The sequence below is a fragment of the Setaria italica genome, chromosome III, assembly GCF_000263155.2.
Source record: "Setaria italica strain Yugu1 chromosome III, Setaria_italica_v2.0, whole genome shotgun sequence".
Taxonomy (NCBI): Eukaryota; Viridiplantae; Streptophyta; class Magnoliopsida; order Poales; family Poaceae; genus Setaria; species Setaria italica.
In genome coordinates, this window is record NC_028452.1 from 46,978,154 (window position 1) to 47,000,176 (window position 22,023).

The window sequence follows — 22,023 nt, forward strand, 5'->3', positions numbered from 1 at the left end:
AAACTTCGGATAAGCTGCAATGGAGGAGCAATGCCGGCTGATGCTCTGGTTTCGGACTTTGAGTTTGTCAGTTACGTTGAAATGGCTGCAGTGTTGAGACATCAGACATGCCTCTGGAGCGAGCATGCCAGCTGAAGGAACATGGCGGGTTGGGCATAAAAAATCTGTCGGTTCAGAACAAGTGCCTGCTGTTGAAGCTTCTTCATCGGTTGCATCGCCCCGGCGACTCTGCCTGGGCCCGTTGGGTTCGCGGACGGATCGACATGGTCAGCATGGCTGGAGATATAATGGGCCCCCACTGGCGTGACCTGGAGGAGCTGCTCCTTCTATACCGCGCTGTTACCTTAGTCAAGTCGGCAATGGCGAAAACACCTGCTTCTGGAATGACCGCTGGCGTTCTTCTTCAGGAGGTTGTACAGGAAAGGATTCAGTGCCGGGCCAACCTCCTGAAGAAGAACGCAGTGGACGATGCAAGCTGCGAGCTGTGCCGGCAAAGCAATGAAGACTGCAATCACATTATCTTCACCTGCCCCTTCGCCGTGCAAGTTTGGGCGCACCTGGGCGTCGACACAACCGGAGGCAGTGTTGCCTCGCTCTGGACTGTGCCTCGTCCGGCAACAGTCCCGCCCAAGCACTACGACAGCTTCCTCCTGCTGACTTGTTGGCACACCTGGAAACACCGCAACGAAATCGTCTTCAACAGTGCTCCCCCTTCCCTCCGCCGGCTGCTGACGGCATGTTCGCAGGATGCGATGCTGTGGAGCTGCAGATGGCCACAGTCTGAGCGCATGATCGCTGATGCATGGTGCCAAGTGATCACTAGCAACACCGGTGAACTCCCCCTGTTTTTTTCCCCAAAACCTGCTAAAACCTCTATGATGTAACAAGCTTTTTGGCTGGCTGTAACAGCCCTGATGAATGAATCAGGTGGGGACGCTCTCCCCCCGTTGACCCTCAAAAAAAAATTCAGACATGAGCCTGCTGACAATGAACTGGAAAACGGATCTTTCTTAGATGATGACAAGTCATTATAATTGAGGATCGATCAGACATCAGAGATGGACTCTTCGCTCTTCGGACAAGATCCTTCACCGTCTTTGCTGATAACTCTGAATTCTCTGCTACACTGAACGCACTAGTCTGAATTCGAAACTGAACTGGGTACTTGGATTCCATCTTCGAACCACGAGTATTGCAGCATGTGGACTGTTACAGTTTAAAAAATTGTTGCCATCATCCATCACAGCAGGAATTTGGTACTGAATTTTGCAGTTGGAAGAAAAGCATTCAGGTTAATCTGCAGACGGCAACCAAGTCAGAGCAGCCATTCTCCACCGCATGCCGTTCTCCACCGCAGGCACCTCTCCACTCAATGGACACGAAGACCGTCGCAACTCGCAACGCGGTGGGGGAATCAGGAGAGCAGCGGCCACGGCGACGCTCCATCCGTCACCTCCGGTGCTCCCCCGACGGCCGAATCACTCGATTCCAATTCCAGACCGCCGCGGCGACGCTGCCCAGTCCTCGCCCACGGCCGCGGCGACAGCCCGCCGTCAATTCGCCTCTTCTCCCGCCCAATCATCTAAACTGACACGGGCAGGCTTTTCCGGGGGGGAAGGGATGATGGCAGGAGTGCGGCGGTGGCCGCGGTCGGTGAAGGGCGGTGGCGGACGGGCGGGAGCAGGAGGGTCTCAACCCAATACAGGGTGCATTCTGCAAATAACAGGGGGAATGTGAAAATATTTGGATCGCAACCATTGATCGTGAATTCATGATCCAAGACTTGTAAATAATTGGATCGCAACTATTAATCACGATTCAAAATTGGAGCGCAACTATTAATCACGTTTCAACTTAGGGGTCACGTGCAAAAACGGTGGCCGGCGAGGCTGCGCTGTCCCCTCCGCCGGGCATCCGGCGTCGGCGGGGACTCCCCGGCCACTCCGCTGCAATTTGCAGTATTCCCGACGCTCACGGCCATAGCCGAGGGCGGCGCCAGCCACTGCAGCCGCCGGAGCAGGCTCTCGACGCCATGGCAACCCACCGAGCCACCCACTCCGGTCAGTACGTCCCCGCCGGGATCGGTGCCCCCTCGACGCGCACGCCGCGGGCTGCGGCCCCGGTACAACCACAGCATCTCCGGCCTGCACTGAAGCTCAGAGTACAATTCCCCAATCACAGAACGAGCACATTAGTTAACAGCGAACCGGCTTGCAGTTGGAAACTAAACTGCTATCTCCAGATACCAACACAACGGCAAACCAGACGGAACTGCAACGTCATTGTTACCGCCGCGACCAAAATGTACACGAGTACACATCCTACCCTCTCCTACAGAACAGCATGTACAGCATCTACGTTAGGATAAAGTGAGATCTAAATGCTACGCCTAGACGCCTAGTTGTTATCACGCTAGTCCTCGATCGCGCCTTCCGCGTCGTCGAGCAGCTCCGCGCTCTCCTCGAGAAGCTGATCGCACATCTTCAAGAGCTCGTCAGCGAGGGGAGGGATGCCGCGATGGCGGTTGTCGTTGTAAGCGTGCGCGTTCACTGCTATCTGCGCCACGTCAAGCCTGAACGACTGCCTGTTCCTGTACTCCATCTTCCTCACCTTGTCCCTGATGGTAGCAAGGTCCATTGGGCGCTTGACTATGTCAAAGTAGTCAGGGGCATCTTTCTTCATCACCGGTTTGAGAAATAGGTATGATATAGCAGTGTTCCTCCGCAACTGGTCAACTACCTTTTCCAGTATGTTGGAGAGCTCAACCTGCATGAGGATGGAAACAAATTAGTCAAGCTCAAATTTTCTCCTCCAGATTAAATGTAATTCAATTTACTATTTTAAGGAATCAAACCAATGCCTAGTGCCCAAAAGATGTCAACCAAATAGCAACAAGTGAGAGCATCAGTCAAAGTAGAGAACATGCTTTTATACAACTAGTCCAAGTTGTGGCCGAAGATACTACAACAGAATCAGCAAGAACAAACTTGGAGACAAATGATACTAAGCATGTGAAGACTAAAAAATTGTACCTCTCCTCCTCTGCGCCGTTTAGATGCTCGGTGTTTTTCAGGTACCCTTCTTTCATTAATGTATGGCCTATGATCAAGGAGGGCATCACCTCCAGATTCAGGTTTTCTCTTTTCCATAATCTTCTGCTTTGCCTTCCGGAGCCCTTTCTCTCTCTTTTCATGTATCCTAGTTTCAATTGGCATCTGTTCCTGTATGTCCCTTTTCCCTTTGAAAGTTATCAAGGATCCATCATTTTCCATTATTATGCGGTTGCTGCTGCTTCTTTCCTCCAGGCTCGACCTACTTCCATGCAAGGAATTCATCTGACCTGATTCTCTATCACACCAGTCTTCTCTGCTTTTGTTCTCAGAAGCCAAAAATTCAACATGTCTTTCTTGGTCTACAAGAACCTTAGGTTGCTTGATGGTGATCATCTTGCAAGGTATATCCTTCCCTAATTCAGCAGGAGGCCGAAATACAACAGATGCCTTTATAGTGTCAGGAGGATAATCATCCCCACATTTGAACTTTACTTGGACAGATTTTTTCTTTTCAATACATTCTGGCCCTCTGGTTTCAGGAACTTCAGACGAGACCATAGTTGTCAACTTCTTACTTGGCGTCTTTATTCGCATCTGGCTAACTTCATCTAGAGGATTAGACTTGGTTGAATTTGTATCCATTCCAGAGTTTTCTTGGTCCTCCCCATACTTAGGGCACAGTTTGTTGGTCCGAATATGCCCAAGCTATACAACAAAAATGTGGCAAAAAAAACTTAGTCATAATATAATAAAAACGAAGTCATAATATAATAAGATTATTTTGAATTCACTTTACTGTGCCTACCTGACCACAGGCTCCACAGATAAGAGTACCATACTTTCCGCATTGTCTCTTTTCCTGAAAATAAGAAAATGCTGTCAAGATAGGAAGACATGATCAGCTTCGACGTGAATCATAGAACTCTCAACACAAATGCTCAATTTTTTAATTTTAGTTGCAAATATACCCCACTAAAACTTTAATAGGCACCAGACCATGCCAAAAATAAGCGCACAGCAGAATTACCTTACTTAAATTGACAAATTTAAACTTCATTCCCACTACTCAACTTCAATTAGCACTCTCGACTTCTCGAGGCACTTTTTGCGCAGGCTGATGGTAAGGAGTTCACCACCAATACAACATAATCGCACAGAGTACACCGTAGTGATCACACTGAGTATCATTACACAACCAGAGGAACATAATTACATGTAGTAGCATAAGTGGGACTGAAGCAAAACTTGTGTCTAGCACTCAGCGTGACAGATAAAAAAAGCTAATTCAAGCTGACAAGGAAAAAAGTGCAACTGCTTCAAGAGTCACAACGATGGCATGAGCATACCTCAAGCGCATCCATTCCTAGAGCACTCCTTTTAACTAAGAGGATGTCATTTCCATCGAATGTCATCGCAGCCTTCAGTTTTAAGGGCAACCTACCTTCAGCAAAAGAATTCCTGGCCTGCATGCAGTAACATAGCATATTAGTTATTAGAACTTGTTTTCTACCAGTACAGCAACAAATAATAGTAACAGACAAGCAACCGAGGTAGGTCCCAAACTTCTGATGGAGTACTACCTCTTGCACTTCTGTTGCAGTACTACCCTTTGGGGTCAATGCAGCAGAATGAGCATATGATTTAATCATTTGCCCAGTCTCACTCTGCTTGGATTTAATGGCACCTCGACCATATATAGATGTGCCATAATTTGTCATATCCACAGGCTGCTTTTTCCCCTTCGTATCATTACCATCATCTGTGACATGATAAACCAACAATAATAAGCACTAAGATAGTCTTTGTTAAGAAAAACATAAAAAAAAGAAATAACCACCTTCAAGAAGTTTTTTTGCCAGAGAGACTTCTTCTACATCGTCTTCAATTTCACCATTAATTTGAGTTCGAGTTGGGCACCTTCTCATTATAAGTCCTCTCATTCCTTCTGCTTTATCATTCCTCAGCCCAGCTTTACCAGTATCTTCATCATCAAATTCTTCGGCATCTAGCAAGTTCTCAAGATCCCCGGCAAATGAGTCGAGATCACTGTTGGCTTCCGTGTCACTGCCATTCTCAACATGATCGACAGCTGAAAGTGACTCAACTTGTCTGTCCCAAATTTCCTGACATTTCTCTCTAGTTTGCTGCTGAAGCTGCATAAAAGACATCCCGTTTCTACGCGCGAACTTACTAACTGGAATTTCATTAATAGTAATTCCCGAAATAGCTTTCTCACTTGACAGCTTCCTCACCATAGTAATGCGATCCCACCTTGTTAATTTGTCAATTTGCTCTTCTGGAAGGCCGAATTTTAGAAGCAGCTGTATACAGCAATATGTTAATGAAAAACACTAGAAAGCAAATTGTATATAATTTTGATAGATACAAGAACACAAGAGTCACCAAAGCAAGATGGTTCTCCTTAGAAAAAATATCACATTAATTCACTTTTTCTAACTCTATAGAAAAATATCATATTAAATACTAATCGACGAGAATATAGAAGTAGCTTGGCCAATGTTATGCAGCATGGGAGATCTAATTCTACACTAGTGAAAGCAAAAGTACACTAAATATAACCTGAGTGTTAATGACATGTGGGGTTAAGTGTCACTGGCAATTTTTACAGCCGATAGTATATTGACAAAATGTGAAAATATATTCATCATATCAAGGCAATTGTTTAAGGATCTATATGTGCTTTATTCATAGACCTTAAAAATAAGAATCTCAAGGACTTTCAAATATTAGCACATATATATATGTCCACAGGCAATGCTTACAGTGTGTAGTATTAATAAATCAACAGGCTCTATGGTACCTCTCGGGCTGCATCATTGCTCAACCTGCGGAGATCAGCATCAGTTCCAGTTACAAGGGTACCTTTTGCTGGAGCTGACTTTTTCTTGACATAGCTGAATCCAAGACCACAGCCAGATGGATCACCGAAACCAGTAATTTCTAATCTTTCTATATTTTTTCTGTCCTGCACATGTCCAAGGAAACTAGAATAAAATTTGAGAAAAACGTATATCAACAATAAGTATAGGAACAGGAGGAATTTAACAACATATCCCCACATTTTCCCTTTTACAGAAGAAGGCGCAAGTACCAGTCTGAGTCCTGCAACACTAGATAATTATTAAGAAAGTTATTTTCAGCCTAGCAAAATTATGAAAGTTGTTTTCAGCCCAGGAAAACACAGAAGACGGAGTGTAACAACTATTCCACTGCAGTTTGCACCAATAGTACTTGGTTTTAGGGCAACATACTGGCATAAAGTGAACAGTAATGATGTCACAGCTCACTAATCATGAGTAGAAGTTTAACAGTATAGTACCTCATTAGTACAAGCAACAAAATTGCTGGTAAGATTCCAGCTAGTAATTTGTAACTCCCTCTCAATATTTGCTGCAGCAGAAAGCTCCATAACTTCATCAGGAAGTTGATTCATGGCGGAAGCCAGTCCAACAGGATGAGTAAGATTTACAATTCCTAATTTCTTGAGACGATACAGACCAGCTTGCATACTGTCATAACAGCATACCTGAAGAATGATATAAACGCAATAACAAGTCATGGCGATAGTTTCAGGGAAGGGCAAAAGAAATACTATTACCAAACATTAGTTTAATTTCATGCTGTAATGATGTAGTTTTTTTACCAAAATCAGTAGGGGAAGCCCCAACCTATTTTGATATAATTTTTTATTCCAAACCCGTTTAATTCGCACCCATAGGGAGTCAAACCCAGGTCTGTTGGATGCTACACAGGTGCTCTAACCATTAGGCTAGAGGCCCTTTCACCTGTAATGATATAATTTCTTTCAACCTTTCAGCATTATCACAATTTCAAGCTTTTGACAATTCAGAGATGCAAGTATGTTTGCTGAAGGCGTGCTTGATTACATTATAGAGACCACTGGCAATATTAACTTGATAATTCTATGAATTTATTACTTTAGAAAAAAGAAGAAAAATACCCAACAAAGGGTACTCAAAAATGTTCAGTTGTGCCAGTTGGGTCCATGAACTTGAATCGTAGTGTGAAAGAACCTTGAGCTTTCTCAGTTGCATCAATTAGGTTCACCAATCAATTAGTACAGGGATCCTATTAGTATAAATGTGGTAATCCACAAAAAGTTTAATTGGATCATTAGGTCCTTGCATTAGATTATTTTTTGATAAGGATCCTTGCACTAGATTAGTCATCCAGCAAAGGACCCTAACTGATACTGTGTCATAACTCATAAATAAGAAAGGTCAAGGACCCAACAGATAGAACTCAATTTTAAGGATCAATGTTGCATCTTACAAACTTCATGGTTACTCGGCATCGTTCCAAATACAGTGTTGATCTCAAATGTTAATATTCTAGCCATTAGAACTGATTAGGGGAATATCTTGGCTATCCACCAAAAGCTTGGTTGACATTCTAACCAACCTAATCTTCTTTTAAAAAAAGGTCATGACCATCTTTTCATCTCTTTTTAAGCACTGCCTAGAGAGACATGTCTACCACATCTATCTCACAATCTCTTTATAAGAGTCCACAATGTTTGACAACTCCCAAGTAGCAAGAAAAGTTTGGGCACCTCTAAGGCTTTAATGCAATCTACTAACAACCCTCAACGGCATCCTGAAATATATAGGAGCGCTGAAACTGGAATCATAGTTATTTACTAAAAATTAAGAACCATTATAAAGAAACTTAGCAACCACTCCCTCTCTTTAGAATACGAGGAAGCTTATCCCAAAACAGAGGGCATACAGTTGATTCCCTAGTTGCAGTTAATAACTTTTTTCCTTCCCACTTTTAGCTCTTTTATATTAATATATATGAAGAGTTCAAGACAAAATGAAGAGATTTTAGCACTAGGCTATTCCACACAACAAGTGAGATCTGCAAGGTCCAGATTTTCTTATCTTCTCTATTCAGAGATGTATGAAAGGAATTGACACCTTATATATTTTGAAATGGAGATACAAGTAATCAATCATGCAGGTGATCCTTATAACCAATAAAATGTGATCAACTCTCACATTTCCTTGAGACATAAGGCTTGTCATCAAGAAATAAATTATCAACACAAGTGTAATTTGAATTGTGTGGAGGGGTATGGGTTTTATAACCGTTTCTTTTCTGCTCTAATGAAATGGTACACAACTCTCCTGCGTATTCGAGACAAAAAAATGAAGAAAACTCACACTTTCTGGTGCTAATAATCTTCTCAGTTCTTCCTCAGATGGAACCTGGAAATCAGGTCTCTGTGTCCAGAATGAATGTCCATACGGTCCTTTCTGAATATAAAAATGCAGCCAAGGTTAAATCAAAAGCCACTAAAATGAAGGATAAATACTAACAAGATGTATCGATACAACTACAGGAGTAACAACGTATGTGATAGACATCTAACCTTCAACTCTGCACAATGCTTCAATCGTTTTCTCACCATAGCATCTGTCAAAGGACTTTGAATAGGTAATTCATCAGCACGGATCTGAGAAATAACACCAGGCCTCTCCCTAGCACGGAACTCACGATAAACATATACAAGCATTCTATCCAGAAGATAATTCTGCACAGTTTTTGTCCCTGGTGACAATACTTCCATATGAGGTTCCTGCCAGGTGAACACAGCAATCATTTATAAATGGCATGATAAGACTTATTCCAAACAGTACAGCTCCTATAATAGGTGAGTGCAAGAAACAGAAACAAGAATGTATGTATGACAATGATCATAATATGTATTTCTATTAAGCTATTCTAGCAATGATGGAAGTCAAGGGGAAAAACAAGTACCATTTACAGATTGATGCTAACTGAAGTGAATATGATCGGATACAATTTCTTTTCAGATATTACAAAAAAAATATGTATCAAAATCAATGTTCTTCAAGTCATGTTCCACAGAAACAGCACGCAGTTTAACAGAACATTTCATTTATGTTATTTCATACTGTTTTTCCTTAACCAATGGCAACAGCACTACCATTTAGGTGCTGTGTATATATCATGGCAGATCACAAAGCAGCTTTTAACATGCAACTTGCAAAGGTAAAACAACACGCTACATTATTGAACTTCATAGAAGAACCAATAAAACAATATTAAAATTTGATGAACAAAACTAAAACAAAGTAATGAAAAAAATAATGAGCAAACATATATTTTATTACTGTAACAATCCCGATACCAAAAAGGCGCTAAACAACAAACTCTTCAAGCTATGTTCAAAATATGATATACTTGTACGAATTATACCCTAGATAATGCAATGGAAATTTAAGATTATGATCTGAAAGGTACAGCTAGGCAATGTAATACTTCAAAGCATCCATCAAATGCATCCAAAATCAGCTTTTCATTGACCGTGTTAGGACAAACAGCAGGCAGTAACCTGGCAAGATTGCACATCTTGCTGATAGTGACTACAGAATTTTGGCATGAGAGCTTACTTGTTGGCCAACAGCATAAAGCTTATCAATACGTCGAAGGGAAAGCACCCCTTTGGTTGAACGAACTAAAAGATAATCAGTTGATGAAACCTGGTGAGGAAATATAGGTGACCTGTACATGTTTGTTTCAAGACAAGACTGATGAGACCCAGAATGTATGTCTCCCAGAAAAGGAGGTATGTCAGCCGGATCAATCGCAAGCACAGTACCCAGTCCATTACTGTTCTTTTGAAGTGATGTAGCTGTCTCATCAGCAGGTGAAGTTTTTTGGTAATATGTACATAGCCGGGCTCCCATTCCAGCATTTGAAAGTAGTAAAGGTCTCTCCTCACAGTATCTGAATTCAGTGACAGAAAACAGAATTAGTACAGTTGTTGAGGAGAAAATATGTAAGCAAAAAATACTGCCATTTACATAGCACATACAATCTTGAGCATCATCCTGTACCTGTTCACCACTAGGCTAAACTAACAGAGAAAAATTTCAACAAGTAACAAAAAAAAATCCGGTGACTAACCAATTTCCCAAAATTAACAAGCAGATCATATGCCTATTTTACTTGACCAATCACATAATAGCATCATGATCACCGCTTGGCTGAACTAACAATTAAGTTTGCATTTATGTAGAGCCATGGACGTACAAGCTCATTGCCATTAATGCTTCCATCATATGAAGCGAAATAAATTGGACTTACTCCATTAAAAATACATGTCCATCCTTAACGGACAAGTCAGCTTTTTTCCTAAATGCCCTGGGAGGATGTAGAGGCTTGCCCTCACCAGGTAACTTTTGTGCTTTTGGCCATAGATTTACTTCAGAGCGAACAACATGCAGAATCGAGTTAGGATACACATTTTGCATAGCCAACGAGATATCATCCTGAAGCTCTTTTCCAGAACAGAACAACTTTATTCTCTCAGAAGGTTTAAATTCTGCATAAAGTCAGGACATCATAAAAAAGTCAATATATGAAATAATAGACAAAAATAAGCAATAGGAACACAACTGAAAATGAATCCTAACCTAACTTCTTTGAAACTTTTAATTTGACAGAGACCGGAGTTTCGTCCGCGTTGAACACAAGCTTGAATCCTTTTCGTCCCAGAGTCATCAGTATAGCAGTCATTCGCCCGTGGCTAGATGCAACTCCTTGCAGTTGAGCAGCAAGTTTATTTTCATGTGGGTACCACTTAGCTTTTGGTCTGTGAAAGTTTACAATCTCCTTACTGCAGAAAGTAGAAAATTGACAAAAATGATAAGAAATTTAGTGGGGAAAGAACACAAAATAATAGAGTTCAGTAGGTGATATAACATGACAAGTTGACAACAAAGGTCATATTTGGTTCCATTGCCAAGGGGAAAGCATGCAAATTGGATTTCCTTGCCTAACTTTAGGCAAGGTGCATAAGGATTTCCTTTCTTTTGACGGAGAGCCAAGTTGGCTCTCATCTACTAGCAAGGATTTCTTTGCCCACTATCAAGGTTAAGCAAGAAAGCTCAACTAGGAAACTTGTTAGATATAACCGAGACCCAAGGTCAGAAGTGTCAAGACATGCACCATACGTTGAGCACCGAGCTGTCTCGCAATATGGCATCTGTTCCCATGCTATTGCACGATGCTTCAGCATGTCATCCACAGCAGCAGAAGAATTTAGCTACCATCTTACTCTTAATTGAATTCAGTTGTTAGCATCTTATCTCTAGATTGCATGCATATCTCTGAGTGAATGAAGCAAGAACGGCAAGATCTAAAAATGTAAATTATTTGAGTATAGTTATAACCTAATCTCCAGACTTTTCAAGTTCTAAAGTCACAGACTACAGATAACTTGGTTGTACTATCCAAAAATATGGGGTACAAAGTATCCAAATTAAACTGCGAAATATTTCTCCAAGACAACAGAAGTTTCAAATGTTTCCTCAAGGGGATAGCACCGATAAATACTCTTTGTATCTCACTTTTGAAGTTAATAAAAGAAAATGCGAATAAATTTATTTGCAATTTTGCTGATGCCTAACTGTTAAACATTCGCTCCACTGTAATTCTTATCACCTCAATAAAGTAACAGTACAGAGAAGAAAGATTCACCCTAATAGACGCTTGTGCATACAATAGAAGTTTCAGAGAGGGAAAGGCAGGGTGGCTCATACTTGCTCAGTTTTAGTTTCATGGTTTGCAGCTTCTGGGCTGGAGCAGAATGCACAACCTTTATGTGTATTGAAGCACCTTTTTTAGAAGACGACTTAGCTTGCTGCGACCATTTCCAGTTAGAATAAAACTCGTCATTTGAGATGTTGAAGTGGTCACTCCATGAAATCGATTGATTGTCAAATTTCTCCACCGACGATGTTGAACTCTGCCCTGATTGACTACCAACGCTCATGGCAGGAGCATGAGAGTGGATCAGATCCACTTTCTTTTCATCCAGAATCTCAAATAGCATCCGATCATCCTTAAGATCGAATATAAGTCTAGGCTTCAGAGTATCCTCACAAGGATCCCATATAATGTTGTCCCACCATGATCCCTCTAATAACTCCCTGTTCAGTGAATAAAGGTTGTCTAAACACTGCATGGTCTTAGTTTTGAGTGTCCCAGCAATCCTATTTGGTTCTGTGTGGTTATTCTTGTCCTGGGCTGTCTCCTTTGTCAATGCACGGTAGCTGTTCTCAGGGGCATGGTAATTAGAAGCAGCAGGCATTTTAGTAAAACCAAAAGGCTGTATTATTACTGGGGAAACATGGATTTTGCTCTTTACATCACAGCACCCAGTGGGATGACCAAAATCCTTAGCACGGTCTTCACAGTGAGTGTCCATGCTCTCTTCATATATTACACAACTTTTTAAGAAAGGCTGACTTTCAGTTGCTGGTGGTGAATCATCCCAAATGATATAGTTTTCCCAATCATCATGCTCAAGTGCATAAAAATCAGGACAAACAGGGGACTGCTTAGCAGTAGGAATATCTTGATGCGAATCTTTCATTGGTTGTTCAGAACGACATGAGTCATTTAAACATAAAGTGACATCAGGAACTGATTCATCACTGTCGCTCTCACCAAAATCTTCATCCATTTTGATATGCTTCAAATTTGAGGAATTATGGATACTGCTTCGAAAAAATACTTCCTCATCTTCTTCAATGATGTCAGCATATTTAGCGATTCGGAGCTCTAGAAGCAATTGCAACCATACAAAGAAGACATCAGATATACTCAAATGTTCTCGCCACGAGCCCCTATCATATCAAGGTTTTAGTGTCCAATAATCTATGATAACCAGTATTCACTCAGCCAGCCCCACCTTTTAAACAGTTTGCTACTTTCGGAACTATATAGTTACATTCATATAGCAGCAGAACAAAGATCTAATAAATATCATTTTCATGCATGTAGGTTGAAAATTTATCAAATGATCATCTGTCAACGATAGCATTTGCTGCAAAAAGGATCGATCAATACCATAAAAACTATTAGGTCCATAAATGCATACTTTGCAATACCAAGCAATTAAAAGGCTTTATAAGCAATCCACTACATGTCCAGCCAAATATTCAGCGCTTTTAACTTGGATAAAACTATTGAGGACACCTAACCCTCGCATGCAGCATTTGTATTTGGCTTAATGGCTTGGCAGGAATAGCTTTAAAGAAACTGTAAAAACTATGAGTACATTTTTTTTATTGAAACTATACAGCCGGGGAGACCCCCACTGTGGTAAGATATATTAAAAAACAAAGGAAAAAAATACTGTAAAGGAGTTAGATACTTAAGTAAAGGAGTTTAGGGGGAGACCCTAAACTATGAGTACATAGTAAGAAGTTCCAAACACTACTATTACATTGAGTTAGATACTTACCCTAAAGAAATATAGATTGGAGAACAGATAGGCAGTTATAAACACATATTGTTGACACAGCTATGAATAGGAGCAATTAAGTTTCTTTATTTTCAAATTGGATAAGCGGGAAGAATAAGTTATATCCATAAAAGACTGCCATGGTACCTTTCTCAAAAATCAGTCAATAACAAAAAAATTTTAGGGGTGAATAATACCTTTATTTATTGGATGTGTATGGTGATCTGCCTTCCGTTTCCTTGCAGGCTCCTGGATATCAAAAATTTCACAAAACCTCAGGATCACACTCCCATCCTCTATGCACAAAACAGGGAGGGAAACTGCAGTTTCAGACCCGAGATGACCTTCTTCAGTGCCCATTTCTTTCTGCGTCAATATAGACTGTTAAGAAGATGAGATTAAAATTTAGATCCTTATGAAATATACAGGTTGAATAGAAAACGGTGAGTCCATTGGTTACAAGACATAAACTGTATATAACTTGATAAGTAGGGTTTGGTGTCTCATTGAAATGCGGAGCCAGGGCCCACTTGTAACAAGGGCACCAATGTCTTTCATCAACAGAAATGCTTTACAATATCCCCTAGCTAACTTCCTAAAACAACTTTGACGAAGCTGTGAAGGGAAGTTTCATGCATGAATCCCTGACGACCTAAAGATGTACTTAAGCTATACAGGCAGAAAAACACTTCAGTTAAAGATGCCATGCAACAGTTCTAAGATCAAGGTCCGTACTTGACGATACCTGCAAAACTTCATATTCAAAATTCATAATGTTTGAAGGTTCCATAACTGGCTGCTCAGTTAAAACTGCATCCAAAAAGAAAATGACAGATAAAAATATGGCTGTTAGCAAATCAAATATAAATGTAAAACTTAAACTGAAATTCTGTGCTGTTAGCTACAACATTTAGGTTGCTCTGTTTATTTTGAAACATGTTCTCAACTATCAAACTAACTTTTGTGGTTTTAGCAAAAAGTTTCACAATATTCTAACTACATTCCAATCAATAAAAGTGGTATTTATGCTAGGCTTTCACCACAAAAGAAAATGGATAAATGTATGGATAAAGTTCAATTTAGGTTTTATAACATCTGACATTCACACCGGGTCACTACCTGACAAGGGAAAAGGCAGCACATGCATACCCATGAGTAAAATAAAATTGCAAGCTTACATGCGAAGCCTTAAAATATTTGAATTGATAGATGGAAGAAACAGGGGTAATATGGAAACAAAACAGTTGTAAGAAACCGAATTATTGCTAATATAGGGGGAAAAACACAAAAACAACTAGGGGTTTGGTTCAATACCATCTGAAGAGCAATTTTGCGCAACACTATTAACATGGATCTCAATATCATTGGTCGTTTCATCATCCTCGTCATAATTCTCTTCATCAAACACTGATACTGTACTATTGACCAAAGCATAAACTGCATTTGATGAGAAGTAATCTTTTCTGGAGAGCACATTTTCTTCCTCTGTAGTTGCTTCAACTTCAGGTCCATTGTATTCTTCATCAATATCTTCAAAGTCAACAGCATCTTCTGCCTTATCATCATAGTCTAGATAACAGCAAAAAGATCAGGAATCGACTAGTGTGTATGATTAGGTATGGAGATCAGGACAAGGCTGTCAGAAATGGCAAGAGATAATCGTCATTTAGCTTTTATGGAAAAGTTATGCTGCCACTAACCTTGCTCAGAAGGATCAGTCGGTGCTGGAGAAGATCTGATTAACTATATTAGCAAGCAGCACACTGTTAGCATGTTTGACAACAATACAGTGCCAAATTAACTATTACCATGAGATATATGAGATAATAACATATTAACATACATCAATGTCTTCGAGGGATTGACCCAGGTCATCTGTTAATGCAAAAAGGTGTTCCTTCACATCCTAATGTTATAAAATAGAATTAAGAAAATGCAAAAGTTTGATAGTATTATAATCATAACTACAGAGTTTTGTTGCAGAAAGATTCGATAGAACAGCATATATCAGAAGACATATTCACATATCCCTAGGCTGCATAAGCATAACTGCCTTCTTTCTGGTCACATTTTCTGAAGACCTACGCAGGTTGATGGCTTATACAAATCATGGGAAAATTACAATATATGGACTGACAATTAGTTGCAGCTCGAAGCATAAGGAAAACATAATGAAGGTATTAAAGATTCATATAACCAACTAGATTCCACGCCACACCACAGCAATTGCAAGCTGGCCATAAGTTTTAACATCAAACCCTACATCCATCTCCTAGAGGCATTCAGAAAATGGACATACTCAAAAGAACTAGCTGCATGTCATCTTCAGATAGGATAGAGGTAGCAAGATGAAATAAAGGGACCTAAAATATTCTAATTTTACTCTATCAAAAAAAATAAGAAATCAAAAGGAGAAGAGTTTACCTCATCAAGATAGTCAGCATCTAAGTCACCAGAATCATCTACATTGCCAAACATAAACCCCAGGAAGCCATTCCCGCCACCAGGCTCCTCATAATCCTCTTCTTCATCATCATCTGCAAGGACGGCAATGGCAATAAGCAGGGTGAAGTTAATCAACCTAGTATGGCCAGCATTTCATCAATTGCATACAGCTTGCAATTGATTCAGTTTCAGAGCAATGCTTGTATTAAGACATCCAAACTGTAGATAAATGAATCATGTCAAGTTGACGACTAATGAATACATGGTCCATTCCCAGCAGACAGCAGCTTATGTGAGTTAAAAATTTGAAAATGCCATCCACGAGTGTCAAGTAACGACTCGTCCAATTCAGCACGCAAATAGACACAGAATTGACAGCACAGAAGCACGGTAAACACACGCCCACCAAAAGCACCCCCAACAGAATCACACTAGAAGTCTAGAACTGCCAGCATCGCAGCAGTTCACGACCCCAGGCACCGACGATCGTCGACTCGAGGCAACAAAGGAACCAAACCACGCAAGCGCCGCACCGGGAGGAGAAGGCGAAGAGTCGAGCTCACCTGCAGCGCTAACGGTCGGGCTCTCGTTGTCCCTCATGGCCGCTGCCTGCGGCTGCCGCGGCCCTACCACTGCCGCCTCCGCCCGCCTCCACCAACCCGCGGCGGCGTCGGCTACTAACCCCGGACCGCGGCGCTCCCGCACCCCCGATCGGCGCCGGAATTTCCGAGCCCTAGCGCCGCCGTGGTTGGATTGGGGGCGAGTGAAAAAGAAACCGCGGGAGGGGAGGGGGAGCTGTGGAGGCGGTTTCAAGGAGGCGGACGCCGAGGCGGTGCGGGGGCAACGAACGGGACCGGGCTGTCAATCTACTAGGCTTTCGCCGAATGGGCCTCAAAGGCCTGCCGACACCATCGTACCGATAAGGCCCATTCGCACTCCCACTCGGCTACTCCCCTCCCCTTCCCGACTCGCCACCACGGACAGACAGACAGGCGCCGCCATGGACGTGAACGACGACGCCCTGGGCCTCATCCTCGAGCGGGTCGACTCTGGGTCGACTCGCACGTGTCCCTCATCGCGCCGGGGCCGTGTGCAGGCGGTGGCGCCGCGCCGTCGCCGACGCCGCCTTCCTCCGCCGCTACCGCACCCTCCACGCGCCACCCGTCGCCGGCAACTACCACAACGAACGATCCTCACTGAGAGCGAGCCACGGACGACCGGTGTTTGTCCCCTCGTCGGCATCGATGGTGGACGCCCGCCACGTCTCCCTCGATTTCCTCCCGGACGTCGCCGGGTCATGGATCATCGTTGACAGCCGCGGCAGCCTCCTCTTGTTGTGTCACGCGGATTTGGTACCCTTTCCTGTAAAGTTCCGGGACATGGTCGTTTGTGAACCCCTGATCATCCTAGATGGCAGCACCGGCGATGTTTCCTCCTCTGAATTGCCACCCTTGGTGGACAATTGGTCGTCTCACGCATGGAATGTTGACTTCTTCATCACCAATGGTCAAGACGGCAAGCTGCGCATCTTCACCGTACACCATGAAGGTGTTGATAAGGCTCGAAGCTGGCAAGTGGGTGCTAGAGAATAGGGTCTTGCTGTCGGAAGCAACCCGTGGCCTGCCAGGATACAAGCCTTCATTTTTCAGTGGTTGTCCTCAATACGTGTTGACGATTGGCACGGAATTTGTCATCCTTAAGGCCATGGAAGCGTGGACCTTCTCCATCAACCTCGAGACCATGGAGGTGGCGCCCGCCGTTGAGTACATGGGACTGTTGGTGTATGGGTGCGAGCTCCCATGGCCTCCAACTTTGCACGCCTGCCTTGATATATATAGATGATGCACTGGGCTGGTATGCATACATATGTTTCTGTGATTTTGTGGTTTTAACTAACAAAGGGGGGGTATTTATTTCTATGTATGATTCGTCATTTGGTTTAGAAGATTGATGGGGGATGAAAAACTTTTGTGATAGATTCATGAATCTAGTAACTAATATGAATTTGACGGCTTAGTTGTTGTACACAGAATTGAAAGCAGCTTAGTTGTTGTACACAGAATTGAAAGCACAGCTTCCTATCTATAGATACAGAAATATGGAAGTTGAAACTTCTTCTCAAGGTTAAAACATTCCAGTGGCTCTCTCTGAACAATAGTATTCTCATTGGTAGTAACCAACCTTGCAAGGAGAGGATGGAAACTTAGGAAGGGGGAAAAGACATTTGTTTGGAACACTTGGTGGCAGCTGGATTGGCTTCCATGTTTATTTTGGTCTATCAGTACAACTCATAATGCAGCGTGTTTCTGATACCTATTTCCTTTTAATATTTCCTGCTGCATAACTCACTGGTTAATTTTGCACAGGGGCAAGGTGTTTAATTAGCGAGTGGATGGGCACCGGTGGCACTGACTGCTGGGACTGGGAGCAGTATGACTTTGGCTGTGTGTGTTTTCTGATTGATACTTTGAGATGTTAGCATCAGGAACTCTAGTCCGCAATAGTGTCTGAACATTAGCTTGCTGTAAGATTGCACACTTGCATGCATTCCTTTTGTCGAGTATTCTGGCTAATGGAACAGTACCGATGTACTGAACCTCTGGTGTAGCACTCTGCTTCACTAGTGGAGTTGGGGGCCAACCCAGGCTTGTCGAAAAATATGTGTGTATTTCTTTTCATCTGCTGCTTGTTTGCAACCAGAGAAATCTCTTTTCTGAGATTCAAGGTCTTATTGGATTTTTCTGATTTGGGTTTCCTGGGAGAGGATAAGAACGCTGTGCCCACAAAAACACCACCGGAGTCCACCGTGTTGGAAGCTCCCTCCTAACATGACATGTGGGTCCCGCAGCGGCACAATTTGGACTATAATGAGATTTTCACAGCATCATGCATGGACGATGGTCCCTTTAATCATGGTGTTTTTGGTAGAGAAAATGCACGATATCAACAGTATTTGTGTTGTTGAGTGGTGGAGCCAGGCATGGGCTACGAGGAGAAGGGAAAAATTGTACAAAATTTTATGTACTCGTGGAACATGCCGAGCACACACATTGCACGGCTAGCTGATGATCTCTCTTTCGTGAGCACAGTGGCTGACTGGCTTGCTGCGGACGCACACACGAACCGCAGACGTGCACAAGAGTGTGAACCGTCGGTGTGCCTCATGCATGCATGCTAGATGACATGCACGCACGCAGCGTTTATGAAAAAGATGATAAATATAGGCCGCTTGGTTGCTGGCCACCGCCTGCCACGCCGCAGGTGGGGCGGCGCCATAGTGCGCCAAACGGGTTTTCGCCTAATGGGCCTCAGCCCATCGAGTTGGTCACACACAGTCAAAGGCCTATTGGACCGGCCTATAGGCTTGACGTCTGATGTGGCCCAGTTTCTCACTCCACTCCACTCTTTCCCCTCCCCGACCCCCACTCCCCTCCGCCGGCGATAGCCAGGGCGGCTGCTCCTCCGCCGCCGGCGCGGGCGCCGCGGGGCTCCTTCCCACTGCTGGCCGGCGGGGCTCAATCCCACCCAAGGTAACAACAGCGCTCCTCTCGCGCCCGGACTGTCGCCGAATTGCATCTCAGCGAACTTCAGCTTGTATTCTGGGGACTATTTTTCACCAAATCTCCCCCAATTTCCCTAGGTTTTGGTTCTGCGCGCGCCGCCATGGACATGAACGATGACATCCTGGGCCTCGTCCTCGAGCGGGTGAGCTCGCACGTCGCGCTCATCCGCGCCGCGGCCGTGTGCAGGCGGTGGCGCCGCGCCATCGCCGACGCCGCCTTCCTCCGCCGCTACCGCTCCCTCCACGCGCCCACCGCCGCCGGGTACTACCACAACTGCTACCCCCCGATCCGCTTCCACAGGGGTTCGGGTGGCCCGGCGTTTGTCCCTTCGTCGCCGCGGATGGTGGATGCCCGCCGCTTCTCCCTCGATTTCCTCCCGGGCGGCGCGTGGTCTTGGGATATCAAGGACAGCAGGGGCAGCCTCCTCCTGATGGATAGCCCGCTTGCCACAAGCGTCCCCTTCGGCTTCCGAGACCAGCTCGTCTGCGAGCCCTTGACACGGCGGTACAAGAGGATCCTTCCACCCACGGGCTTGGGCTTGGACAACAGGTGCAGCTTCGTGGCATCCTACCTCCTAGACGGCGAGGCCAGCGAGGCGGACGGCCTGATCAGCATGTCCAACTTCAGGGTGCTATGCACGTTCAGCCGTGGTGTTGTCACGCAGGCCGCCATGTTCGCTGTGAATTCTACGTGGAGCAAGAAGAGCATCGACCACATAGCTCCAAGTTCTGTGCTCTCACGGTTGTTTGGTCGCGGTGGTGATTCGTGGTACTTCTACGGTGGAGACAATACACTGATCAGTCTCGATGGCTCCACTGGCGAATTCTCTTCGTCGGTGTTGCCAGCCATCGAAGATTGGGATGTCCTCATATTGGGATCCCGATGCTTTGTCACTGACGGGCGAGATGGCAAGCCACGCATCTTCACCGTGGTCAAGAACACCATGAAGGTGTTTGCGAGGCTCAACGGCGGAGAGTGGACTTTGGATAAGAGAGTTTTGCTGTCGGAAGCAACACGTCGTCTGAAGGCATACCAGCCTTCTTCTTTCAGCCGTAGCCCAAGCATCCTGACAAGTGGTGCGGGGCTTGTCGTCCTTTCTCCACAGTATGGAGGGATATGGCCGTTCTCCATCGATCTTGACACCATGGATTCGGCTCCTGTGACACGTGACATGGGGAAGATGGTGTATCGGTGCGAGCTGCCATGGCCACCTGCTTTGCACACCTGTCTTTCATAGTCTATGCACTGTACTGGTATACATAAACACGCTTCTGTGATTTCACAGTTTTGATTAGCAAATGCAGTAACTGTGCTTTGGGGCTTAGAATTGTGCTGATGCATGTGCATGATCAGTTATTCAGTCGGTTTGATAGAAGTGGAAAGATATTGGTGGCATTGGATTGGCCACTGTGTATAGGTCTATCTGTAAAACTCAAAACAGTGTTTAAATCTGTTTCTTTCTATTATTTGCCACGGCTTAACTCACTCATTGGTCAATTTTGCAGAGACGAGGGTGTTTAATCTGCAAGTGGATGGAGACCCAGTAGCATGACAGCTGGGAGCAGGATGAGTTCTGTCTGCTGACTACTCTCAGGAGTGGATTTGTCGAAGAAAGGGGTTTCTGTGGTTATGTGATGTTGGCGTCTCAAATTGAGTCAAGGATTATATATGAACATGAGTTTGCTGTATGACTTCATGCATCCACTTGTCGAGTGCCTGATCTACTAACCTTTGCAGTAGTGCTCTGTTTCGCTAGTGGAGTCGGGGGGCCAACCTGGTGTCCAAAAATATGTCTGAATTTCTGTTCAGCTCTAGTATGCAATGCAACCAGAGAAAGCTCTTTATTTCTGATCGAGTGAACTGAAGAATTCCTACTTTTGACATGTGAGGGAGACTCTACTTTTGGAGAGAAGTGAGGAAGACATAACGGTAAGCATGGAAAGATATTGATGGCATTTGGATTGGCCGCTGTGTGTTGGTCTATCTGTAGAAGAAACTCGAAACACAGTGTTTGAATTTGTTTCTTCCTATTATTTGCCACTGCTTAACTCACTCACTGGTCAATTTTGCAGAGGCAGTGTTTAATCTGCAAGTGGATGGACACCCGGTAGCAGGACGGCTGGGAGCAGGATGAGTTTTGCTGTGTGTTTGCTGAGTCTACACTCAGGAGTGGACTTGTAGAGGAAGAGGTGTGATCTCTGCGATTCTGTGATGTTTGGCGTCACAAGTTGAGTATTCTGAACATTAGCTTGCTGTATGGTTGCATTTATCTCCTTGCCGAGTATTCTGGCTGATGGAACTGTACCTGATGTACTAACCTCTGCTGTAGTACTCTGTTTCGTTAGTGTGATTGGGGGTCACCCCTGGCTGCCCAAAACTGTGTGTGTATTTCTGTTCAACTGTTGCTACTATGCAATGCAACCAGAAAAGGCTCTTTATTTCTGATGGAGCGAAACTGTGAAAGTGAACGGAAGAATTCCTACCCTTGACACGTGAGGAACAGAGGAAGACATAACGATGGATATCCACCGACACACTTCGGTTGGTCAGTTTTTAAAAAAAAAACAAAAAACTTGGACGAGATTTGCAGAGGTATCTAGTAAATTTTTTTACACGAAGTGGAGTATCCAATAATCTC

At 43.7% G+C, this 22,023-nt stretch overlaps 2 protein-coding genes across 3 annotated transcripts; one reads left to right on the forward strand and one right to left on the reverse strand.

Moving 5' to 3' along the window:
• Nucleotides 1–2,242: 2,242 nt before the first annotated feature.
• On the reverse strand, nt 2,243–16,422 carry LOC101777699 (transcription initiation factor TFIID subunit 1). The gene is made up of 21 exons (XM_022825315.1): nt 16,386–16,422; nt 15,802–15,914; nt 15,221–15,283; nt 15,078–15,120; nt 14,692–14,946; nt 14,123–14,187; nt 13,575–13,743; nt 11,669–12,692; nt 10,541–10,743; nt 10,212–10,449; nt 9,515–9,851; nt 8,470–8,676; nt 8,261–8,353; nt 6,394–6,600; nt 5,875–6,039; nt 4,891–5,374; nt 4,634–4,812; nt 4,400–4,516; nt 3,859–3,912; nt 3,033–3,758; nt 2,243–2,766 (listed from the first exon to the last, which is right to left on the reverse strand). The coding sequence occupies exons 1-21, from the start codon at nt 16,420–16,422 to the stop codon at nt 2,413–2,415; spliced, it is 5,133 nt and encodes a 1,710-aa protein (XP_022681050.1). The 3' UTR covers nt 2,243–2,412.
• A 2,786-nt stretch (nt 16,423–19,208) lies between these two features.
• Nucleotides 19,209–21,828, forward strand: LOC101761069. Of its 2 annotated transcripts, none has more exons than XM_012844334.3 (4): nt 19,209–19,352; nt 19,463–20,802; nt 20,891–21,314; nt 21,458–21,828. In XM_012844334.3, exon 2 carries the CDS (start codon nt 19,486–19,488, stop codon nt 20,620–20,622), a length of 1,137 nt encoding a protein of 378 aa, XP_012699788.1. In that variant the 5' UTR covers nt 19,209–19,352; nt 19,463–19,485; the 3' UTR covers nt 20,623–20,802; nt 20,891–21,314; nt 21,458–21,828. The 2 variants fall into 2 exon arrangements, with proteins under 2 accessions (XP_012699788.1, XP_012699787.1); XM_012844333.3 differs by having other exon boundaries at nt 19,463–20,638.
• Nucleotides 21,829–22,023: the final 195 nt, after the last annotated feature.

Bases quoted from the DNA above. Each gene is read 5' to 3' on its own strand.
- LOC101777699 (XM_022825315.1), bottom strand. From the start codon at position 16,422: ATGAGGGACAACGAGAGCCCGACCGTTAGCGCTGCAG. The intron at 15,121-15,220 runs GTATGTTAATAT...TTGCTAATATAG, and splicing joins AATCCCTCGAAGACATTGAT to TTAATCAGATCTTCTCCAGC. The intron at 5,375-5,874 runs GTACCATAGAGC...TGCTGTATACAG, and splicing joins GCAATGATGCAGCCCGAGAG to CTGCTTCTAAAATTCGGCCT.
- LOC101761069 (XM_012844334.3), top strand. From the start codon at position 19,486: ATGGACATGAACGATGACATCCTGGGCCTCGTCCTCGAGCGGGTGAGC.